The sequence below is a fragment of the Adiantum capillus-veneris genome, chromosome 26, assembly GCF_014529385.1.
Source record: "Adiantum capillus-veneris isolate H3 chromosome 26, ASM1452938v2, whole genome shotgun sequence".
In the NCBI taxonomy this organism is placed as follows: Eukaryota; Viridiplantae; Streptophyta; class Polypodiopsida; order Polypodiales; family Pteridaceae; genus Adiantum; species Adiantum capillus-veneris.
Genome location: NC_140956.1, coordinates 113452518 through 113471924, shown reverse-complemented (window position 1 = coordinate 113471924; position 19407 = coordinate 113452518). Strand labels below are relative to the sequence as shown.

Genomic DNA, 19407 nt, shown 5'->3' with positions numbered 1-19407 from the left:
ACGCAAAGGGGTATCCCTTGGGAAAGAGGTGCGAGCACTGGAAGAGGTGGCAGCCAGCTTCTTTGCATGAAACCTCAGCAAAGCAGCCCACATGTCGAGCATAGTCATAGGGGATGCCCATTTTTGGGCTTCCCGTCCCCACTTGTCGTCCCGCTCTCTTTTTTATGCTAAAAATCCATTTGAGCCCCGTTCCCCGTCCCCACTCCTCGGGACGCGTCCCTTGTGACTATGATGTCGAGTGCAACGGCTAGCACATGGGGAGAGGAAGGGGTGCCGGTGCGAACCTTGGGAAGGGGGTGGCCGCTTGCTGGTTGAGTACCCTCTCGCATGAAGGGTGCAAGTACAAAGGGGTGAAAAGATGCAACCCGATGAAAGGGTGCACGAGATTCTCCGGGTACGCCATGCACACACATCACTGGTACATTATAGTTATTAGTAGGTAAGAAACAAATACCAATGTTATCTCATACCATCAGGAGAAAAATTGTATTCCATCTTTCTTCTGCTTCCATACAACGCCGAGAAGAGTGAGCGTGTAGCGGCGAGGGTGAGAGGCTCACAATCGTCGCGTCTGGGGAAAAATTTTGTTCTAATACCACTGTGAAGATTCTAGGAACTAATCCTTAAGTAAGTACTTAAACTCATGATTAAGACTTAAGAAACTTGAACTTGACTCTGAGATAAGACTTACAAGACTCTGTGTTTGATTGATTGATTGAAATTTGTTACAAGGGTGTTCTTGTATAGAAACTGAAGAGACACGATGAAGAGACATGACCATAGGTCAAAAGACATGACTCTAGGCCAATAGTCGTGTCCCTCTGCTGTAGAGTTGTGACCCTTCGGCGTAAAGGTGCAACCATTTGCTAAAGAGGCATGGCTATTCGCCGAACAGGTGTGACTCTTGGGTGAAGAGACGCATCCTTTGGAGAACTGGGGTCTCGAATCTGGTGCATCTTCGTATCTGCAAAAGAATTAAGTGAAGAAGGTAATACAAAGACAGAATATGTCACAATCGTGACACGCTTTCTCAAGAAGTTATTGATGTCAAGTTAGTCATTCAACAAACTCAATTTACTCGTCGTTTTGTAGTCTCTAAACTTGCAGGATGTGATATTATTTTGGGCATCAAGCGGTTTCGCATGTTTAAGCCCATTATCAATTGGGAGAAGTTTACGCTTCTCATCAACAATTGTCACAAGACGGGCACCACGTGCCAATAAAAAGAACAGACTTAACAGATTATTAGCACTTCAATAACAACTGAACTGAGAGAGAGAGAGAGAGAGAGAGAGAGAGAGAGAGAGAGAGAGAGAGAGAGAGACGACACGTGACACGAAGTGGCAAAATTCCACCCCAGAGAGTATTGGCCCCAAACCTTGACGTCCCTTTCGGTATTTCTTTATATTACATCTACACAGTACAAGCCGGTACTCCAGACTCTGCACCTTCTCCAGGAAGCATGCCAGAGAATGAGCCCATGGCCTCATATTTAATGGCCATAGGCCCCAAAAGTAGTTTACGTGAAAAGCCTTCAAACTCAAAAGCTTCTAGTCCAAAAGCAATGCCAAAATGTTGCCAGCGTAAATCACGGGAATGGGCCTTAAGTAATTATTAAGGCCTAGGTAGGGCAATTGTCCACCAGGATTTCCAACAAATAAATTAAAAAAATGATTTATTAAAAATAGGTCCATGGGATTCAAATCTGGGTGCAATTGTCGCACATCCGCCCATCTGGGAATCCGATTGACGCGCGGTCTGGCACGTCGGATTCCTCTAACCTAAAACTACATGCTCGTCATGCCAGATGCCCACTGTAGTGTAATAACATCTGTCAAAACGCGTATACAAACCATTTATGCAAGAGGGTTCCAAACTGGAAAACCTAATCTAATGGACTTGTCCGGACATGCAAGTCCTGCGAACAAGCTCACAAAATTGCCGGTACTAATCCTCCTAGGATTCTAGACATTCCTATCTAGGAAGAAGGGGAAAACTAGCTCTGGAAGTCGATGAAGTATGTCCACGTGGCACACAGAGCCATGTGCACGTGACATGCCCTCCTGCTTAAGGTGAGGTATGGGTACCGATCTGCATGGCCTCCTTGTATGAGGCTAGCAAATCTGGGTAATTGGTGAAGAATTCCTTGTCTACCCACGCCGCTTCATGTGTCCCTCGATCCTTGAATTTGAGGAAATATTGTTGTGCTTGCTTCTTCTTGCCGTGCTTGAATCGATGCAAAAGGATCTGCTCGGGCTCCATCACCTCAGCTTCATCAACAATCTCCGGTTGGTCCTCGTCAGGAACGCTCCTTGGAGGATCACCCTGAAACAATTTAAGCCAAGAAACATGGAAAACACTATGCATTGTCCAAGAAGATGGCAAACGTAATTGCATGGAAATATCATTTACCTTTTTGACGGTTGGAAACGGACCATACATACGAAAAGAGAGTTTATGACACCTCTTACCAACTTGCTTGAGACGTTGCTTCATGATTTGTAAATACACCCAATCACCTTCCTTAAATGAGACATCCTGTCGATGCTTATTAGCATGCCTAGAATAGGACTCTTGAGCCTTGCTAAGTCAAAGCTTAACACTCTCGAGTACCTCCGCATAGGTCTGACTAACACAATTAGCATCATTAACCTTGGAAATAGACCTAGTCAACAATGATTGAAAAGGTCGGCCAAATGCAGCCTCATATGGAGTGCGACCAATAGCTCTAGAAAAAGAGTCATTGAGGACAACTTGAACTAATGGCAAATATTGCTCCCACTTAAATTGCTTATCATGCACATACGAGTTGAGAATATCAAATGCCAATTGATTGTAAATTTCAGTTTGTCCATCAGGCTGTGGATGAAATGCATACGAAAAATTCAACTGGGGCAAAGTGCGAGACCAAGAAGCCCTAATCTTCTTTGACGGAGGAGCCAAGGCCAACTTCATTTCACCCGAATTGGTAGCTCGACTTGGAATTACGCCCGAGGAAATGGGGCACAGTCTGAGGTTGTTCTAGCAGCACCCGAATGGGATGTTGCCATTAAACTTGTCATTGGCAAACTGCATTTGCGTAGTCAGGGGTATTTAGGGACACGGACTTTTACATCATGCCTTTGGAAGGGTGTGACGTCCTCCTAGGAATCCCTTGGTTCCACAAGAAGAGCGTTGTGGTTGATTATAGGGCCAGGAAAGCGACTTTGAAGAATGAGAAGGGTCGAGACATTGTACTTGATGTAAAGATGAAGGGCGAATTCGTCCCACTTGTATCTTTGTCACAAGACGGGCACCATTTGCCAATAGAAAAGAACACATTGAACAGACTTTTAGCACTTCAATAATTACGGAACTCAAAGAGAGAGCACACGCAACACGGAGTGGCGGAATTTCACCCCAGAGAGTATTGTCTCCAAACCTTGGTGCCCCTTTCGGTATTTCTTTATATTCTTTGAACTCTGTACAACGTCGGTACCCCAGACTCTGCACCTTCTCTAGGAAGCATGCCAGAGAATGAGCCCATGGCCTCATATTCAAAGGCCCTATACCCCAAAGCAGTTTACATGAAAAGCCTTAAACTCAAAAGCATATGGTATCTTGTCCAAAAGTTGCCAGTGCAAATTACGAAAATCCGTACAGTGCCATGTCAGCACCAATCAGCGCAAATCACGGAAATCTGTACAGTCTGCCACGTTAGTAGTCAGCGTGAAACGCGGGATTTCTTACAATCCGCCACGCCAACAGTCAGCATGAAACGTGGGATTTTGTTCATTCCGCCACGTCAGCAAGCCATCGCGAAATCCGGAGTTCCCTGTAGTTTGCCCCGTCATCTTCTTCTATTGCTTCTACTTCGTAGGGCTTAGGCCCCTTGGCCGGTGATCTGCACAGTGGCTACGTTCTTCAGTGGCTTGACTTGTCAGCAGTTTCTGACATCCCCCCTTCTTGAAAGAGAGTAATTGTCCGTGATTACAGCATATCTGCAAAGCAACTCAAGTTAGCTCAAAAATTTCTGAGAGACATTCCGAGGGACAATCAATTTGCTCTTTTTTTGTTAAGGAGTTGGCTTCTTTTGTCGGCTCTTTTGTTAAGAACTTGTCTTCTCCTTTTGTCTATATCGGAACTCGATATTCTGGTGTAGTAAAATTAGCCATCATACCCATACCGCTGTCGGAAAGTGTGCGGTCTAGCTGGGAAGGTGCAGAACCTCTAGCTGTGAGAGTTCGTGATGAGAGTCACAAACCCTTTGCGAGAAAGCGTTTGTGGAGAATCACCAACCCTCTTTCTAAGGGTGACAGAAAATCTAAGAGCGTTCGTGATAGCAAAGTCACAAACCCTCTTTCCTATTGTGCTTGGAGTCTGCTTGTTTTCGTAGTCGAGATTATGATGAGAGGATCACCAAATCACATTTAATTTCACTTTACAAGACCATTTAAAAACACTAAAGTTTCAGCCATGAAACCTTAATGCTCATACAAGCACAAATCTTAATCAAAACCCAAACCTCTTTTATGGTATCATGTAGCCTCGCCCCCAATTACATAGTCGTAACATCAAACAGTTGAAAGGAATGCTCGAGCTTCCACCTTCACGACGACAATTTTCTGATTTTGCAGAGATTTAAGAGCTTCAAAAGTGAAGCCCACACACCATTTTGATAAGGGGAAACCCTAATTCACTCCCTCACTAGCTCATATACAAGATTTCGAAGAGGCGAGACTGCCCTACACATAGATTGAGCAACCATGGAAGGAATTACACACTAGCAAAATTGCTGGTTTTTTCTGTAAAAAGCCCCGTTCTCTCTCTTCTCCACGGCATTTTCAGATGATGTGTCAATTTTTGGGCCATTTTGCCACTTTGGACCAAAACTAGGTCATTTTTAGCTCATTTCTGACCCCAAAAGAATGCCATTTTTGATGCGAAAAATCCCAAACGGAGTCAGAAAAATCCATAAATTTGTGGGATCACTCACATAAGCATAAAAAGCATAGATGAGCATCATTTTCCATCAGTATACCATTTTGGGTCACTTTCCATGCAATTCTGCAACGAAGTCTGTTAGCAATTTTTGGCAGTTTTTGTCCGCATCAGTCTTTATAGGCGAGATGAGTGTGCCACCATGAAACACTTGGAATATATACATTGTAAAACCAAATTAAGCATCTTATCAAGTGGAAAAGCATGCAAATGTGCCACATCCAGGGCCACCCCGGATAGGTATGTACATCATAATGACCGCAATAGACGCTTCAACATATATCACAATATGTACTTGATTGCTTTTATTTGCATACATTGAGAAGTGTCAAGAGTGAGGTGAATGTTTTTATTTCACACTATGTACGTGCCACGGCACGACATCCACCCCCTCTGAACCTGCACATCCTCCGGTATGTGCCACAACAACATTTGTAGAGCATTAAAACTCATGGTCAGACGCCATATTCTCACCTTCATCCTCAGTTTGCATATAGTTGGCTTCATTATCCTCTTCACTTGGTTGTGCATCAAATGGATCAGAATCCCCTCTTCTTTTGAATAATTTAATTCTTTTTCCTGCAATGGGAATTTCCAGTTTTGTCCCATCCAGTTCACGCAAGGTGTAAGTTGCATTTCCATGCACATGTTTGACAACATAAGGACCAAACCATCTCTTTGCAAGCTTCCTTATTGTAGAGTGCTGGTTTTCAAGGCTACTATCGTACACCAACACCCAATCACCTTCTTCAATGTCTTTCGGTTTGAGCCTATGCATCTCGTCAAATTTGTCTTTGTTTTTCAACCTTGCATTCTTTAGTCGAGCTTTTGCAAGCTCAATGTCTTCAGGCCTTCTCTCTAGTTGTCATATGCCAATGCAAGAAGGTCTTCTCTACTCATTCCATCTTCCCATGGCAATACATTCCATGTAAGAACTACATCTTCAATTGGCATCACAAGTTTTTGACCATACATCAATTCAACAGGCATATAGCCAGTGACTGAACTATGTGTTGTACGGTCAACCCACAATGCAAATGGCAGTAACCTTGGCCACTCTCCAAGCTTACCTTCACAAGCCTTAGCTAAAGCTTTGATTATTGGAGGATGTCCTCTTTCACTTTTGCCATTTCCCTCTGGTATATAAGCACAAGTTAAAGCTAGTTTGATGCCTATTCTAGAGAAGAATTCCCTTGCTTCATCAACATCCAATTCTCCTCTATCTGCAGTTATCTTTCCCACACACCCATAGCGACAGATCACATCTTCAAGAAGAAATTTACATACAACTTGTGTACTCTTTGTCCTCAATGCACGCCCTTCAACTTGATTAGACAAATCTTCTCTTGCAAGCACCAAATACCTCATTTGCCAAAGTCCCAAAGGCATTGTAACCAAATCCACAACCCATTTGTAATGCATGGCTAATGGATAAGTAGGATGTAGTCCATCACGATGCCGTACATTTGAATACATTTGGCATGTCACACAAGACTCCACAAACTGAGCCACATCCTTATACATCCCTTTCCACCAATACCTTTCTTTTACCTTGGCAAATGTTGCCCATACACCTCGATGTCCTGCTCATAAACTTTCATGGAACTCCTTGATGATTTGTTGCCGAGTAACCTTACCGCATACTACGCGCAATGGTGTTCCATCTCTTCGTTTAGGATGCTTCCATAGGTAGCTATCCCTCAAGAAGTATCCATATGCTTTTCTTCTTATCCTCTTAAATTCTTGCTCAGTCCAATCATCCTGCTTCTGCAGAGTACTTAAGTAGCGACCTATCAAGAGCCATTCATCCTCATATAGTTCCTCTGAAAAGGACTCAAGTGAAGACACAAAACATGCATGACTACTCTTTGAATGATCGATAGTGTAAAACTTTGTGCCAACATCATCTCCCTCAATAATCATGTCCTGTTCATCTTTATACCTTGCCCTAGATAGCATATCTGCCATTGAATTGTCTTTCCCTGCAATATGCTTGAACTCGGGATTCAAGGACTTTATGTAGGCTATCCATTGCAGCATTGCAATATCAAGAGTTGACTAGTTTGTTATCATTCCAAGAAGAGGCAAACAATCAGTTTCCACCACCACTGATGCCCCTATCAAGTACTCCTTGTCACACCTCAATGTTGTAACCACCCCCCATAGTTCCCTTTTTACTTGTTCATAATCGCGTTGGTGAGAACTCAAAATCTAGGCTCTAAATCTCACCACATACCTTTTTCCTTCATCATCTTGCCCTACTGCCCATCCTATCCCTGCAGGACTCCTGTCCACTGTCACAATGACAGGTCTCTCACATGCATAGTCTACCTTTCTCAAGGTTGGCGATGAAAGAAGTAGCTTCTTTAGCTTTCTTATGGCTTTTGTGTGCTCTTCTTCCCATCGAAACTTTTGATTCTTTCTCAATAACTTATAAAGGGGATCTGCTATATGTGCATAATGTGGTATCCAAATAAGATAGAAGACACAAGCACCAAGAAATCTTCGAACTTCAGTTATAGTTGTACATGTTTCTTTCATGTTTTTGATTGCATCCATCTTTTTTGGACAAGGCCTTCTACCATAAGGAACACACATATGTCCCACAATCAATACTTCATTGACACCAAATACAGATTTTTGCCATGACAGGGTAAGATTAACTTCTTCCAGCTTTGACAAAATCTTCTCACAATCTTTGATATGGTCTGCAACAAACTTACGACACCTCCTTGAATCCATAGCTTCATCTTTATCTTTGTCTTCACATCCTTTGATGGGCACATCATCAAGAAATGGCATTGTGATTTGAGGTATGAAGTCACGTAGAACCTTGTTCATCCCATTCATCATATGTGCAACTGAATTTTTTGCTCCTTGAGGTAAGGTACACATCCTTACCAGTCCCAAAGGTGTTTTCATAGTTGTCAGATCTCTACTCTCAACATCTAGCTGAAATTGATCGTACCTTGAATAGAGATCTCCCTTTGAGTAAATTGACCTTCTTGCAAACGCCTCTGTACATCCACTACAGGTCTTGTACCCACATTCCTGATGGTAACCTTGTTTACAGGTTGCATATCTTGTATGAACCGCAAAGCTCCATTCTTCTTAGACACAATGAACCACGAGTTTGAATATGGCGCACAAGAAGGCTCCAAGATACCCATGCTAATCTTTTCATTGAGTAGTTCTATTAACTCTGACAAATGTGCTTTTGGAACCGGAATTGGGCGTAGATTCCAAGGTACGTGAGGGATAGTGAAGATCACCATAGGTACAACAACATTAGGATCAACACACCCTATCTCATGTGGCTGGAAAGCAAAAGCCTTACCATGTCTTGAAAGCATTTCTTTGAAACTCTTCTTCTCTTCTTCTGTTAAAAACTCTTCACAGCCAACTTTTATCTCTTTTAGGGATTCCATTGTGAACTTGTGTCTAGTTCTTTTTGGATCCCTGAGACTCGGCTGCAAAGAAGCTTGCTCTAGCTTTTTCCTGCAATCTGATGGTAAAGGTAAGGCCATTGGTCTCACTTTCTTTGCCACCGTTTTGTACTTGGTCTCCACACGCACTTCCGGTCCTTCATTAGCATTGAAATCTCTCTGATCTTCAAAAGCCTCAATCACATCATACATTTCCATAGAGCATACTTCCACAATGTGGGTTCCATCTTGCATGCTAGAATCCATTATAGCTTCAAGCTCAAGCATAGTATCTACATGAGAAACTTGTTCAAAGAAACCTGAAATGTATTCACTATCCTCTATGAAACCATTTTCTTTCATGTATTTTTGTACACTATATACATATTGTCGCACACTTCTTTTCATATCATCAAGCTTTGATAAAACATACTGACCCATGCTCTGTTAATCCTTGGAAACCTGTAGAAAAAGCTTCTTCTCGCTTTGGGTCAGGCGAGAATCTTTTTCTTCTTGTACCATTGCAATCCCGCTTCACAATGGTACATGGCCAAAACCCCTTGTCTCCCTGTACTCTTTGAACTCTTTGTTCGCTTTTGGTAGAGGATACTCACGAAGACTATTGCAGTTCCTCTCGTGATTCACACACACAGTCAAAAATTGCACAGCTCGCTTCCCATCTCTGCTCTTTACCCTAGCATAAGCAGAACCATCATCCAAGACCTTTGTTTCCATGCGAACGGCTGTGATGTATGGTTGCCCAAGGATAAGAGGATAGGTAGACATCTCCTGCACAAAGAAATTTTGCTCATCCTTCACATTACCAATCGTCACTTTCACATTTGGACAAGCCCTATATAGCTCTCATGATGAGTTGTTTGCAGCTCTAATCATCCACCCATGGTCTGTGTCTATCGGCCACTTACCCTTCATGTAAGGCTCTTGGACATAAGATTGATCTCAGAGCCATGATCTATCAATGCAACATATGGCTCCTCAAGATCACCCACCTTGACTAAAGTTTCTGTTGAAGCTCTTGCCCGATGACTTTTGGAGTAGTGGCTTTTATAGGAGGCTTCATCATCATCATCATCATCTGCAAATCTAGCATGTGCATCTCTTCGAGAAGACTGGTAGCATCCTACCACACTTTCATCACAATCACTCTCTTGGACATGTATTCCATGTGCCTTAAGTGACTCCCCTTCACCCTCAGACTGTGGAGGAATAGACTTAGTGAGAGTTTGTCTCTTTCTTTTTATGATATCTATAATTTCTTCATGAAACTCGCGTTTAGCAATGCCAAGAACCTCACCCAAGGTAAACTCAACTTTGCTATTCAAAATCCTTTCCTCCAATACCTGCTTGAAGTTTGTGGCAGCTTCAATGTCAGATTGTAGTTGTATGCAGGGCCTTTTGCTTTAGCTTTTCCTTGCTCTTTCTTCTTTCCTGTAGATGCCTCCTCCATAGGAATCTCAGGAGGAGGAGGCACATGCGGTGGAGCCTCATAAGAAGATCCTGGATCCTTTCTTCCACCAGCTCTTGTAACCCTCTTTGAAGTAGAAGGACCTGCATCTCCATTCTCACGTTTGCGCTTCTCTTCCACAATTGCTTCATTGTTATAGCATTTTGCAAGATAGACATTCACTGATAAAGAGTCCACAGGGTCATCCCAACCTGTTGTATGGCGTATGCAATCACCAGCTTCATGTAACACCTGTTTAGTTACCTTTCTTTTTTCAGCTGAGGCTACTGCATATGGCCACAAGCTATCAACCTCCTCAAAAGCATATGAAGTAGACTTTAATGCTTTCTTTGGAATGAGCTCTATCTTTGCCCCATAGGTAGCAGCCTCCACTGTAGAAATAGCATGATTGGTCGCCATATCCTCCACTAACTTTCGCATACCTCCTTTTCCAAAGTTAGTTCCTAATGGCATACCTGTCTCCCGCAGATGGATCTTGCCATTCTTAAAAAACACAAGATCTCTTTTTAAGGCATCAGTAAAGCTATCACAATCCCTTCTGCCATGGTCCTTGCTATCACACCATATGCATCTGTGCACAAATCCTTCTTTGCTTTGGGATTTTTGTCCTGCAGCAGGTTGTCCTTTTTCTTCAAGCCTTGTTAGCTTTAACTTCATTTCTCGCATGCCCTTAACAAGCTCATCAAGCATTGAATTATCACGTTTTGGACTCACACCAGTAGGCTTTGGTGGAATCTCTGACGTGCTAGGAGGAGAGGTAGTACCATTCACCACCATCTTGTCCCTACGACGCTGCCTCTTAGCAAGCAATGAAACTGCGTCTTCAACCTCTTTCCACTCAGCCTTTAGACCCTGTTTTGTATTCTTGTCTTCAAGGAGTAGCTCTAGCTTTTCTTGGAGCTCAAACTCTCTCAACAGTTCGATGATGGAAAGTCCTTCTTTTGGCTTTGCAACCCATTCCAAGGTTGTCCTTTTTGTAACCCTTTCAGAATCCTCCATGAAGTAATCCTCCTTTAGGGCTAATTTGAATTGCTCCCAACCTTCTCCATGCTCCTCCTTGATTCCCCTTACATGGTCTCTAATCTCGGGGACCACAACAAGCTCAAAACTACGAATCATGTCCACCTCTGGAACCCGTTGTAGCTCCATCTCTTTTACATAACCACGAAGAAACTTTGTGACATCTTTCTCTTCAAATTGGTCCATTTTGTTCACAATAGCTTGAAGGGCTTTCGTTGATGACACCTCCCTTCTTTCTGCAGCCTGTTGTTGTTGCATAAACATGGCGAATGCTTGAAACATTTGCATTGTGCCTTGATCAAAACGCATGCCTTGTTGCTTTTGTTGATCCATAGCTTTAATTATTTGTAATTAAACCTTTTCAAAACAAGTATTTGAACCCTCACCCCAGCTGCTTCACGTCGGGTTCACCAGAAATGTCGGAAAGTGTGCGGTCTAGCTACGAAGGTGCAAAACCTCTGGCTGTGAGAGTTCGTGATAAGAGTCACAAACCCTTTGCGAGAAAGCGTTTGTGGAGAATCACCAGCCCTCTTTCTAAGGGTGACAGAAAATCTAAGTGCGTTCGTGACAGCAAAGTCACAAACCCTCTTTCCTATTGTGCTTGGAGTCTGCTTGTTTTCGTAGTCGAGATTATGATGAGAGGATCACCAAATCACATTCAATTTCACTTTACAAGACCATTTAAAAACACTAAAGTTTTAGCCATGAAACCTTAATGCTCATACAAGCACAAATCTTAATCAAAACCCAAACCTCTTTCATGGTATCATGTAGCCTGGCCCCCAATTCATAGTCGTAACATCAAACAGTTGCAAGGAATGCTCGAGCTTCCACCTTCATGACGACAATTTTCTGATTTTGCAAAGATTTAAGAGCTTCAAAAGTGAAGCCCACACACCATTTTGATAAGGGGAAACCCTAATTCACTCCCTCACTAGCTCAGATACAAGATTTCGAAGAGGCGGGATTGCCCTACACATAGATTGAGCAACCATGGAAGCAATTACATACTAGAGCAAAATTGCTGGTTTTTTCTGTAAAAAGCCCCGTTCTCTCTCTTCTCCACGGCATTTTCAGATGATGTGTCAATTTTTGGGCCATTTTGCCACTCTCGACCAAAACTAGGTCATTTTCAACTCATTTTTGACCCAAAAAATGCCATTTTTGATGCGAAAAATCCCAAACGGAGTCAGAAAAATCCCTAAATTTGTGGGATCACTCGCATAAGCATAAAAAGCATAGATGAGCACCATTTTCTATCAATATATCATTTTGGGTCACTTTCCATGCAATTCTGCAACGACGCCTGTTAGCTGCTATTTTTGGCAGTTTTTGTCCGCATCAGTCTTTATAGGCGAGGTGAGTGTGCCACCATTAAACACTTGGAATATATACATTGTAAAACCAAATTAAGCATCTTATCGAGTGGAAAAGCATGCAAATGTGCCACATCCAAGGCCACCCCGGATAGGTATGTACATGATAATGACCGCAGTAGAAACTTCAACATATATCACAATATGTACTTGATTGCTTTTATTTGCATACATTGAGAAGTGTCAAGAGTGAGGTGAATGTTTTTATTTCACACTATGTATGTGCCACGGCACGACACCGCATTGATCTTCCACGGGTGTCTTGATGCACTAAAATTACATACCCAAGCAATCTCATCCAATTAGGAATATTCAGTGGTTGGCACATCACAATGCAACATAAATGCTCCCATATGCATGTTACAAGACATATAAACATAAAGTCGCGGATGAACATTCCCCCCACAAATAACCATCCCGGTCCGGGCCATGAATTGTTCAACGACTCTCTCATCACTCCTCCCGCAAATAACCTAAAAAGGTTAGGGCCATGAGATATAGAGGCCTTTTACAACCGAACGTCCCCCCCAGACCGTAGCTTGCGTCGTTTGGAGTTGCTGAGAGTAACGGCTGCTCAGATTTCTTAATACTTACCCCGTAAATAACTATCCAGGTCCAGGCCATGAGTAAAAACTACACTTTTCAATCATTCAATATTCCCCCCGCAAAGAGCCACAAGGGTTCGGGCCATGAGTATGAACAAGCATTCTCAAACATCATTTCTTACTACTCCACCCGGGAGTAAAATCACCAATCATTGAAACCAGTATTAAAACCAGAGCCAAACAATTCAAATCGGCACCAAGACGGGTTTAAAACAGATACCATTCATTTCAAACAAATTCAGAACAAATTTTCAAACAATACTTTCTCAAACTAAGGTCAAAAGGATCTAGCTATAAAAACAAATAGAGAGTTTATTCAGGGTTTTGTCGGACAACCGAACTTTGAGGACGATTGGCTTGCCCTTTTGCATCACGGTGATGGTTCGGTTCCGAACCTGGAGAGTCGCATCATTCTTGTCATGCCAGGACATGCCCAAGAGAACGTCGCAATTGCCCAACTTCATAATGTGGAAATCGACTTTTCCATGATAATCTTAAATAGTCATTGGGAGAGCACCAATGAGCGGTACCACTTTTTGAGTTTGCCTTGTGGCTAGCTTTGCTTCAATTTCTCCACCCTCTGCATCATAATCAAAGTCCATTTGCTTCAAGAATTTTGGATGGATGAAGTTCTCTGTAGCTCTTGGACTTTCAAACCGTTGACTTTGCCATACTCGACACAATTCATTTGTACTTTCAAGGCGTATGCCATAGATGTCATGTACTAATCCAATGGCCGGTTTAGCTTGTTTGGCTGGAGATGGTCCTTGGTTTTTACGACCGTCGGCGTGGGGGTCAGCTCGCTGGTCTGTCAGTGCGTTGGGGACATCCAAAATAGTTATTTCCCGTTTGAAAGCATCCAAAACATCGGCCTCCTTGTAGTAAGGTGTCTCGTTGTTGAGGCGTCAAACGAGGCCTTTGCGGTTGACTTTCACGAGAATCTCGAGAATTTGTTCTTTGTTGGCGAGAGTTGTGGTTAGTGGCCGGAGGTTCTTCTGTGGTAAACTCTAGCTTTCCCTTCATCAGTTTGTAGTCGACCGCGGCATGGTCCATAAGCTCTTGCATGGTAGAGACTTGCTTGGACAAACAATATTCCTGCAGTGGTCATGGTAATCCAATGGTGTAGCGCTCACACTGGTCCTTCAAGGGAATGAACTTAAAGAAGGACATCGAAAGATAGACGTCGAGAAACCTTTGGTTATAGTCCTCCATGGTCTCTGTGGCAAGCATTTTCAAGTTGCCCTAATTTGGACTTCGAATATAGAAGTCATGTAACTACGTGCAAAAACTGTCCTGAAAGCTTGCTAGCTTCTTGGAGCATGCGTTTGTGTCGCAATTGAACTCCACCATTGCATAGCATTATCTTTAAAAAATCTCGTTGCTCGAGAAATCTTGGATTCTTCTGTATAGTTCCCCAAAGCATAGATGTTGTCGAATTGCTTTAGGAACTGCAATGCTTTCTTCCGATTTTTCACCCCGGAAAAAGTGAAAAATTTGACTGTCGTGCCACCATCCTTGAAATCTTTGGCTTGGTTAGGCGCGTATCCCAAGTACGGATAATAAGGGTATCCATATGGGCTCCAACCATTGTAGCATAGTGGCGGTGGTGGTGGTGGAGGTGGGGGCAACGGCGGTTGCATTGGATCAGGGTCAAATGGTTGCACCATATTCCTGAAGACTCCCCCGATCGGAACAGACGGCTCAGAAGGTTGTCGGTTGGAAGCTCTCGTACTTTCTGGTGTCGAAGGAGGAGGTACCACTTGAGGCATCAGAGGGGGTTTTGAAATACTTCTAACGAAGGGAGTTGCTCTTTACAAGAAGTCTCTTTGCTTCAACACTACTAGGAGTGATCTCCAATGGGACAATGTTAGGGGTGGGTCCTTCTGAGGAGGGGATAGTCGTGCTCTTTTGAATGCAATACAGTTCTTTTTAAAGTTTTCTCCACCTTTTCTGAGTAGAAGTGGTAGTGTTAAGGCATGTCCTCAGCCACTAATGTTTGAGTGTAGCACTTTTACTGGGTAAGGTTTCATTGAAAAGCTGATGAGGGTTGAGGCAGTTGCTGGCAATGGCATCTGCAATGTTCAATTTGTTGGTACTGAGAGTTCAAGTTCTGTTAGTTAGGGTAAATTCTTTGCTTTAAAGGTGAATCTGGGCTATCCTGGATTCATTTAGTTATAATTCTTCTGGTTCTTATAAAACCTTGCCCTTTTGTCAAAGGAGAAACTGCTACGGAGTGCAAATTGAGTTATGCCGACAACATGTAAGCTTCTTGTGTCTTATCTTTTAAGCTACCAAGTACGGAAGGCGCTTCTGCCTTCTTGTATCTTTTTTCCTAAGAAAGCCAGTTCAACTGTTTGTCAGGAGCCCAGCTCGGCAATTTACGAAAAATACGGCTGGTGTAACTCGGTGGCTAGAGCAACGGAAAACCAAGTATCCAACTCCAGCAAACATGCAGCGGAAGGTATGGCAGGGTCTGAGATGTCTTACCTTGCCGCATACGGTTGTGTGTTAACTTGCAGTTAACATGCTTATGTTCTGACGGGATTTTCAAGGCTGAAGAGAGGAGAATGCAAGAAGAAATGGGGGAGTTCATTTGTAAGAAGCCAAGGAATTATTTACGGGTATCAAGGAGTATACCATTAACTTGTTACCTTTCCATTTTGTTCCCTCAAAATGATCACATCATTTGTCTTCGCAGCATTTTCAAGGTGCTCTTTCTACTAGTTATTACAGATGTGAAAATCAAAAAATTGACAAAAAACCAGACGTCCAAGAACAGCGCTTAGGTGAAAGTCAAGTAGCCAAGTCAGACAGCAAAGGCCACACAAGTAATCTTGGTAATGACCCAGATCATTGTGGAAATGATTTCGAGATGCCAATGGAGATAGAGGATTCTGGTCCAGTTGAATCTCCATATCAAGGGCAAGTCTCTGATGTTGAGAAGGGCGTCCAAGAAGAAAATTTCCAATCTACTTCAAAAAGTGATGAAATAACTGAGCAAAATCAAGAAGAGAAGATCAGAGCCCCTTGCTTTGCGTTTGTCTTCAGGCGGAAACGGCAAGAGCAGAGAAGGGGTCGGAGTGCCTTGGTTGCGCAGCGACAGAAAAGGCAGTTGTTTCAGCTCTTTAGTCGTGATCTTGAGAAGGAAAATAGCCATCTCTTGCAATGCTGCAGCTATATGGTGAGCAATGGCTTTTTACAAGGTTTACATCATATGAATCCAACACATCCAAGCATTGTAGCGGCAGAAAAACGTTTTGATGTAAACAACTCACATGATAAGGAAATAGATACAGCTGAAACTGTGGCCATTGCAAGTGTGAAGAATCCAGTAAGTGGTCACAGTGCAGTCAATCATCTGGTTTTGAATAATCAGCATTCAGCAAATTTGGAGGAACAGGTTTTATCGTTTGAAGGAGCTGATAGTTGCCAAAATGCAACCGGATCAACTTTAGCCAACGGCAAGCAGTCATGCACTGAGATGAATTTGGTCCAGGAGGCACATTGTTCAGCTGAAGTGTCAGCTCAAGAGAGAAGGTGCAGTACCAAAGAACAAGGGCCAATCGAAGATGCAGATGGGCCTACGATGCCAGAGGTGTCAGGGTCAGAAGTGGTGGATAGTTGCCTAAATGAGAGAAGATCCACTTCAGCCAATGGCAAGCAGTCGTGTGCCACGGTAAATCTGTGCCAAGGGGCACCTTGTTCAGCTGAATTGTCAGCACAAGAGATGGGCTGCAGTAGCAAAGAACAAGAGCTGATCGGAGATGCACCTGGGCCTATGATGCCAGTTGACAATATTGTGGTTCAGGAGGCATACTGTTCGGCGGTAGTGCCATCACAAACTTTGGATTGGAGTAGTAAGGGTACAGAGCAGATTGCAGGGGCATGTAAGTCTAGTAGGTCAAGAGAAGAGTTAATGTCTGGTTATATGGAACAATCTCGGTTTGCAGATGAAGCATTTACCAGGTCCAGCAGGCAGCTATGTGATGAAATTGATGAGGGTGAGTTGCATCGTGAAACTGTTATGACTTCTCACAACCAGTCTATGGTAGATGGGTTTGTTGATAATGCAGAGTCATGTCTCGTTGTGGAGCCATCTTTAACTCGATTTGAAAAAGAAGCAATATTTCCATGGAGACATTCAGATAGCTACCATTTAAGAAATGTGGAAGGTGGCTTAGCTCCTGCACACTATGATTGCTTTAAAGCACCATTGATTGCAAGCAGTGTGGATGCTGATACAAATCAGTTAGCTGTACTTTCAAGCAATTCAAACTTGGATTCTCAAGTCTCTGTCTCTTCCTTATGGGACCAACCAAATTCCGGCTTGAATGTACCTGATCATAACATGGATACAAGTGATCTGGGAACTGGGTATTGTGACAGTTTTTTGGATAATGAGGATGACATCTTTCAGTACATGAATTTTGATGGATTTGATACAGACTCTGGAATGTGCTTTGGTTAAGGCTCAGGTTCCGGGTTATGTGTGCGGTGCTTTTATGACATAGCATTCGAACACAAACTCTGTGCTGTATATGTGCAGCAGCTCTCTGGGTGACAAGTACGAACGTCAGAAGATCATCATGTCTTGTTGCTATAACAGGAGAGATTGTTTTGTTTTTGCCTTCCCTGAAGAAGGAGGGGCTCCATTTTGAACAGTGATGATGTATGGGCTGAAGTCAGATGGATTTTCCTTGCTCCCAATGTTTCTGGATTGGCTGTAGCACACACCAGCTATTGGTTCTGTGGGACGATGTATGCAAAGCGAATGTCAGGAGCACTTTTTATGGTGGATTTGAATGCTCCAATCCTCCTCCTTTTCCAGAGTACAGAGGAGCCCCCACCAATTTTCAATTTTTTTTCATGTTGACAACGAATCCACCATGGTGAGAATCAGAAATGAGACTTTATTTCGAAAAATTATGAAAATTGGAAAGCAACAGGCCCATTAGTTGTGTTGGACTGTGTCTTTTGCTCCACATTTTCAAATGTGCAGTCACTTGATTCCTTGCCAATCGAGTTGTCTTTGTTGTCCTTGGTACGCGTCTTAGCTGTGGGCAAGCCTTGTTCGATTGCACAAATCCTTTCTACTGAAGGGATTACTTGCACATAGGTAGCACATGTTTTATGTATTCATGGTTCAATGCTTTGACTATGCTGAGTCTATCCTTGCTTTGTGTTCGTAGTCCTCGGCATTTTTGTTGATTTGGGATGGTAGAAAGTGAGCTGTCACCTTGCATTCTCCTTATGTATGCTGAAGGTTATGCTGTTCTACACAAAAGACCTCATGGTCTGAATGAAGAGACGCAAGTTAATCCTACAATGCTTGAACAATGTGATGCAGGCAGAAGCTAGCCCTTGTACTTTGGCATCACTTAGAGCTTTCTTCATCCTTTCAATGCTAGAATTGTGAGTCAACCACCTTCAGAGACTAAATTATTACAGCTTTGTCCACAAAATACACATTTCCAATTATCACATGCCCATTGGCATGGTGATATGTGGCATCCTCGTATCTCAGCCACTCGAGCTATATTGATCATCGCATCACTACCCTCACTTAGCATGGTCACATTACAGAATGCTTGGATATACTCTACTAGTTTTTTGTATTCTCTCCTTTGCAGATGGTTGGCTTAGTGACAAAAAAGGAGGAATTTTTATTCTCTTTTGTGTGTGTGTGTGTGTGTGTGTGTGTGTGTGTGTGTGTGTGTGTGTGTGTGTGAGAGAGAGAGAGAGAGAGAGAGAGAGAGAGAGAGAGGGCATATTTTTCCATTGTACGAAAGCCGGGTCTAGGTCAAGGAGCTATGAGCAGCAAGGTTGAGTACCACATATGGGGATGTGTTTTGTCATGATACATGGGGAAGAGCTTTACCATTCTCTTGCCCCTTTTGTTGATGCTGCACCTATTTTTAGATTGTTAAAAGGCATTGTTAGTGATGGTCAATCAAATTGGTATTGCGGGTGTTGCATAGAAGTGAGACAAAGCTAATTGTAGGTAGCTATTCAATAGGTTGCGCAAGTATTGCATGTATGCAATCATCTGTCCATTGTTGTAGAAAGGCGCGAGATTCATTGGCATACTTGGATGGTTGTGTTGACTAGTTTCATTGATGGGAAAAGGCTACTAGGAATGCAACCTCGAGGAAGCATTAGAATTGTGAGAATCAAACTCTCGCGCATTTGAAAGCTTTGAAGTGAAGGAGCAAGAAGAGTCATGCATTGGCTTTTCGTCAATATAGGAGGCACCATAATAGGATGTTCATAAGATGAAAAGGTAAGGAGGCATGGGATGCTTGCTTGTCCCTTGCCCTCACATTACTCTCCTTGGAGAACAATTTTTGTCTTCAGAAACAAAAGTGGGAGATCGTTTTTTAATCACTCTAATGTTTTCCCAGGTGGAACTTATCTTAGGCTTGTCTTTCCACTTTACCAATACTTGATGGCGTACATGATGCCTTAAGGGTACATAGAACATTAGAACCCAGAATATGTTTGGGTTTATGAGGCAA

The 19407-nt window shown here is 42.9% G+C and overlaps 1 protein-coding gene across 1 annotated transcript in view; it reads left to right on the top strand.

Moving 5' to 3' along the window:
* Positions 1-17854, top strand: part of LOC147424015 (uncharacterized) — a 46755-nt gene extending 28901 nt beyond the window's left edge. Inside the window, exons 4-7 of the mRNA XM_086502296.1 lie at positions 15110-15152; positions 15254-15353; positions 15445-15513; positions 15591-17854. Of these exons, the coding sequence (XP_086358422.1) occupies positions 15110-15152; positions 15254-15353; positions 15445-15513; positions 15591-17360 (1982 nt within the window). The 3' untranslated portion in view covers positions 17361-17854. The remainder of the gene's footprint in view (positions 1-15109; positions 15153-15253; positions 15354-15444; positions 15514-15590) is intronic.
* The last annotated feature ends 1553 nt before the right edge of the window (positions 17855-19407 follow it).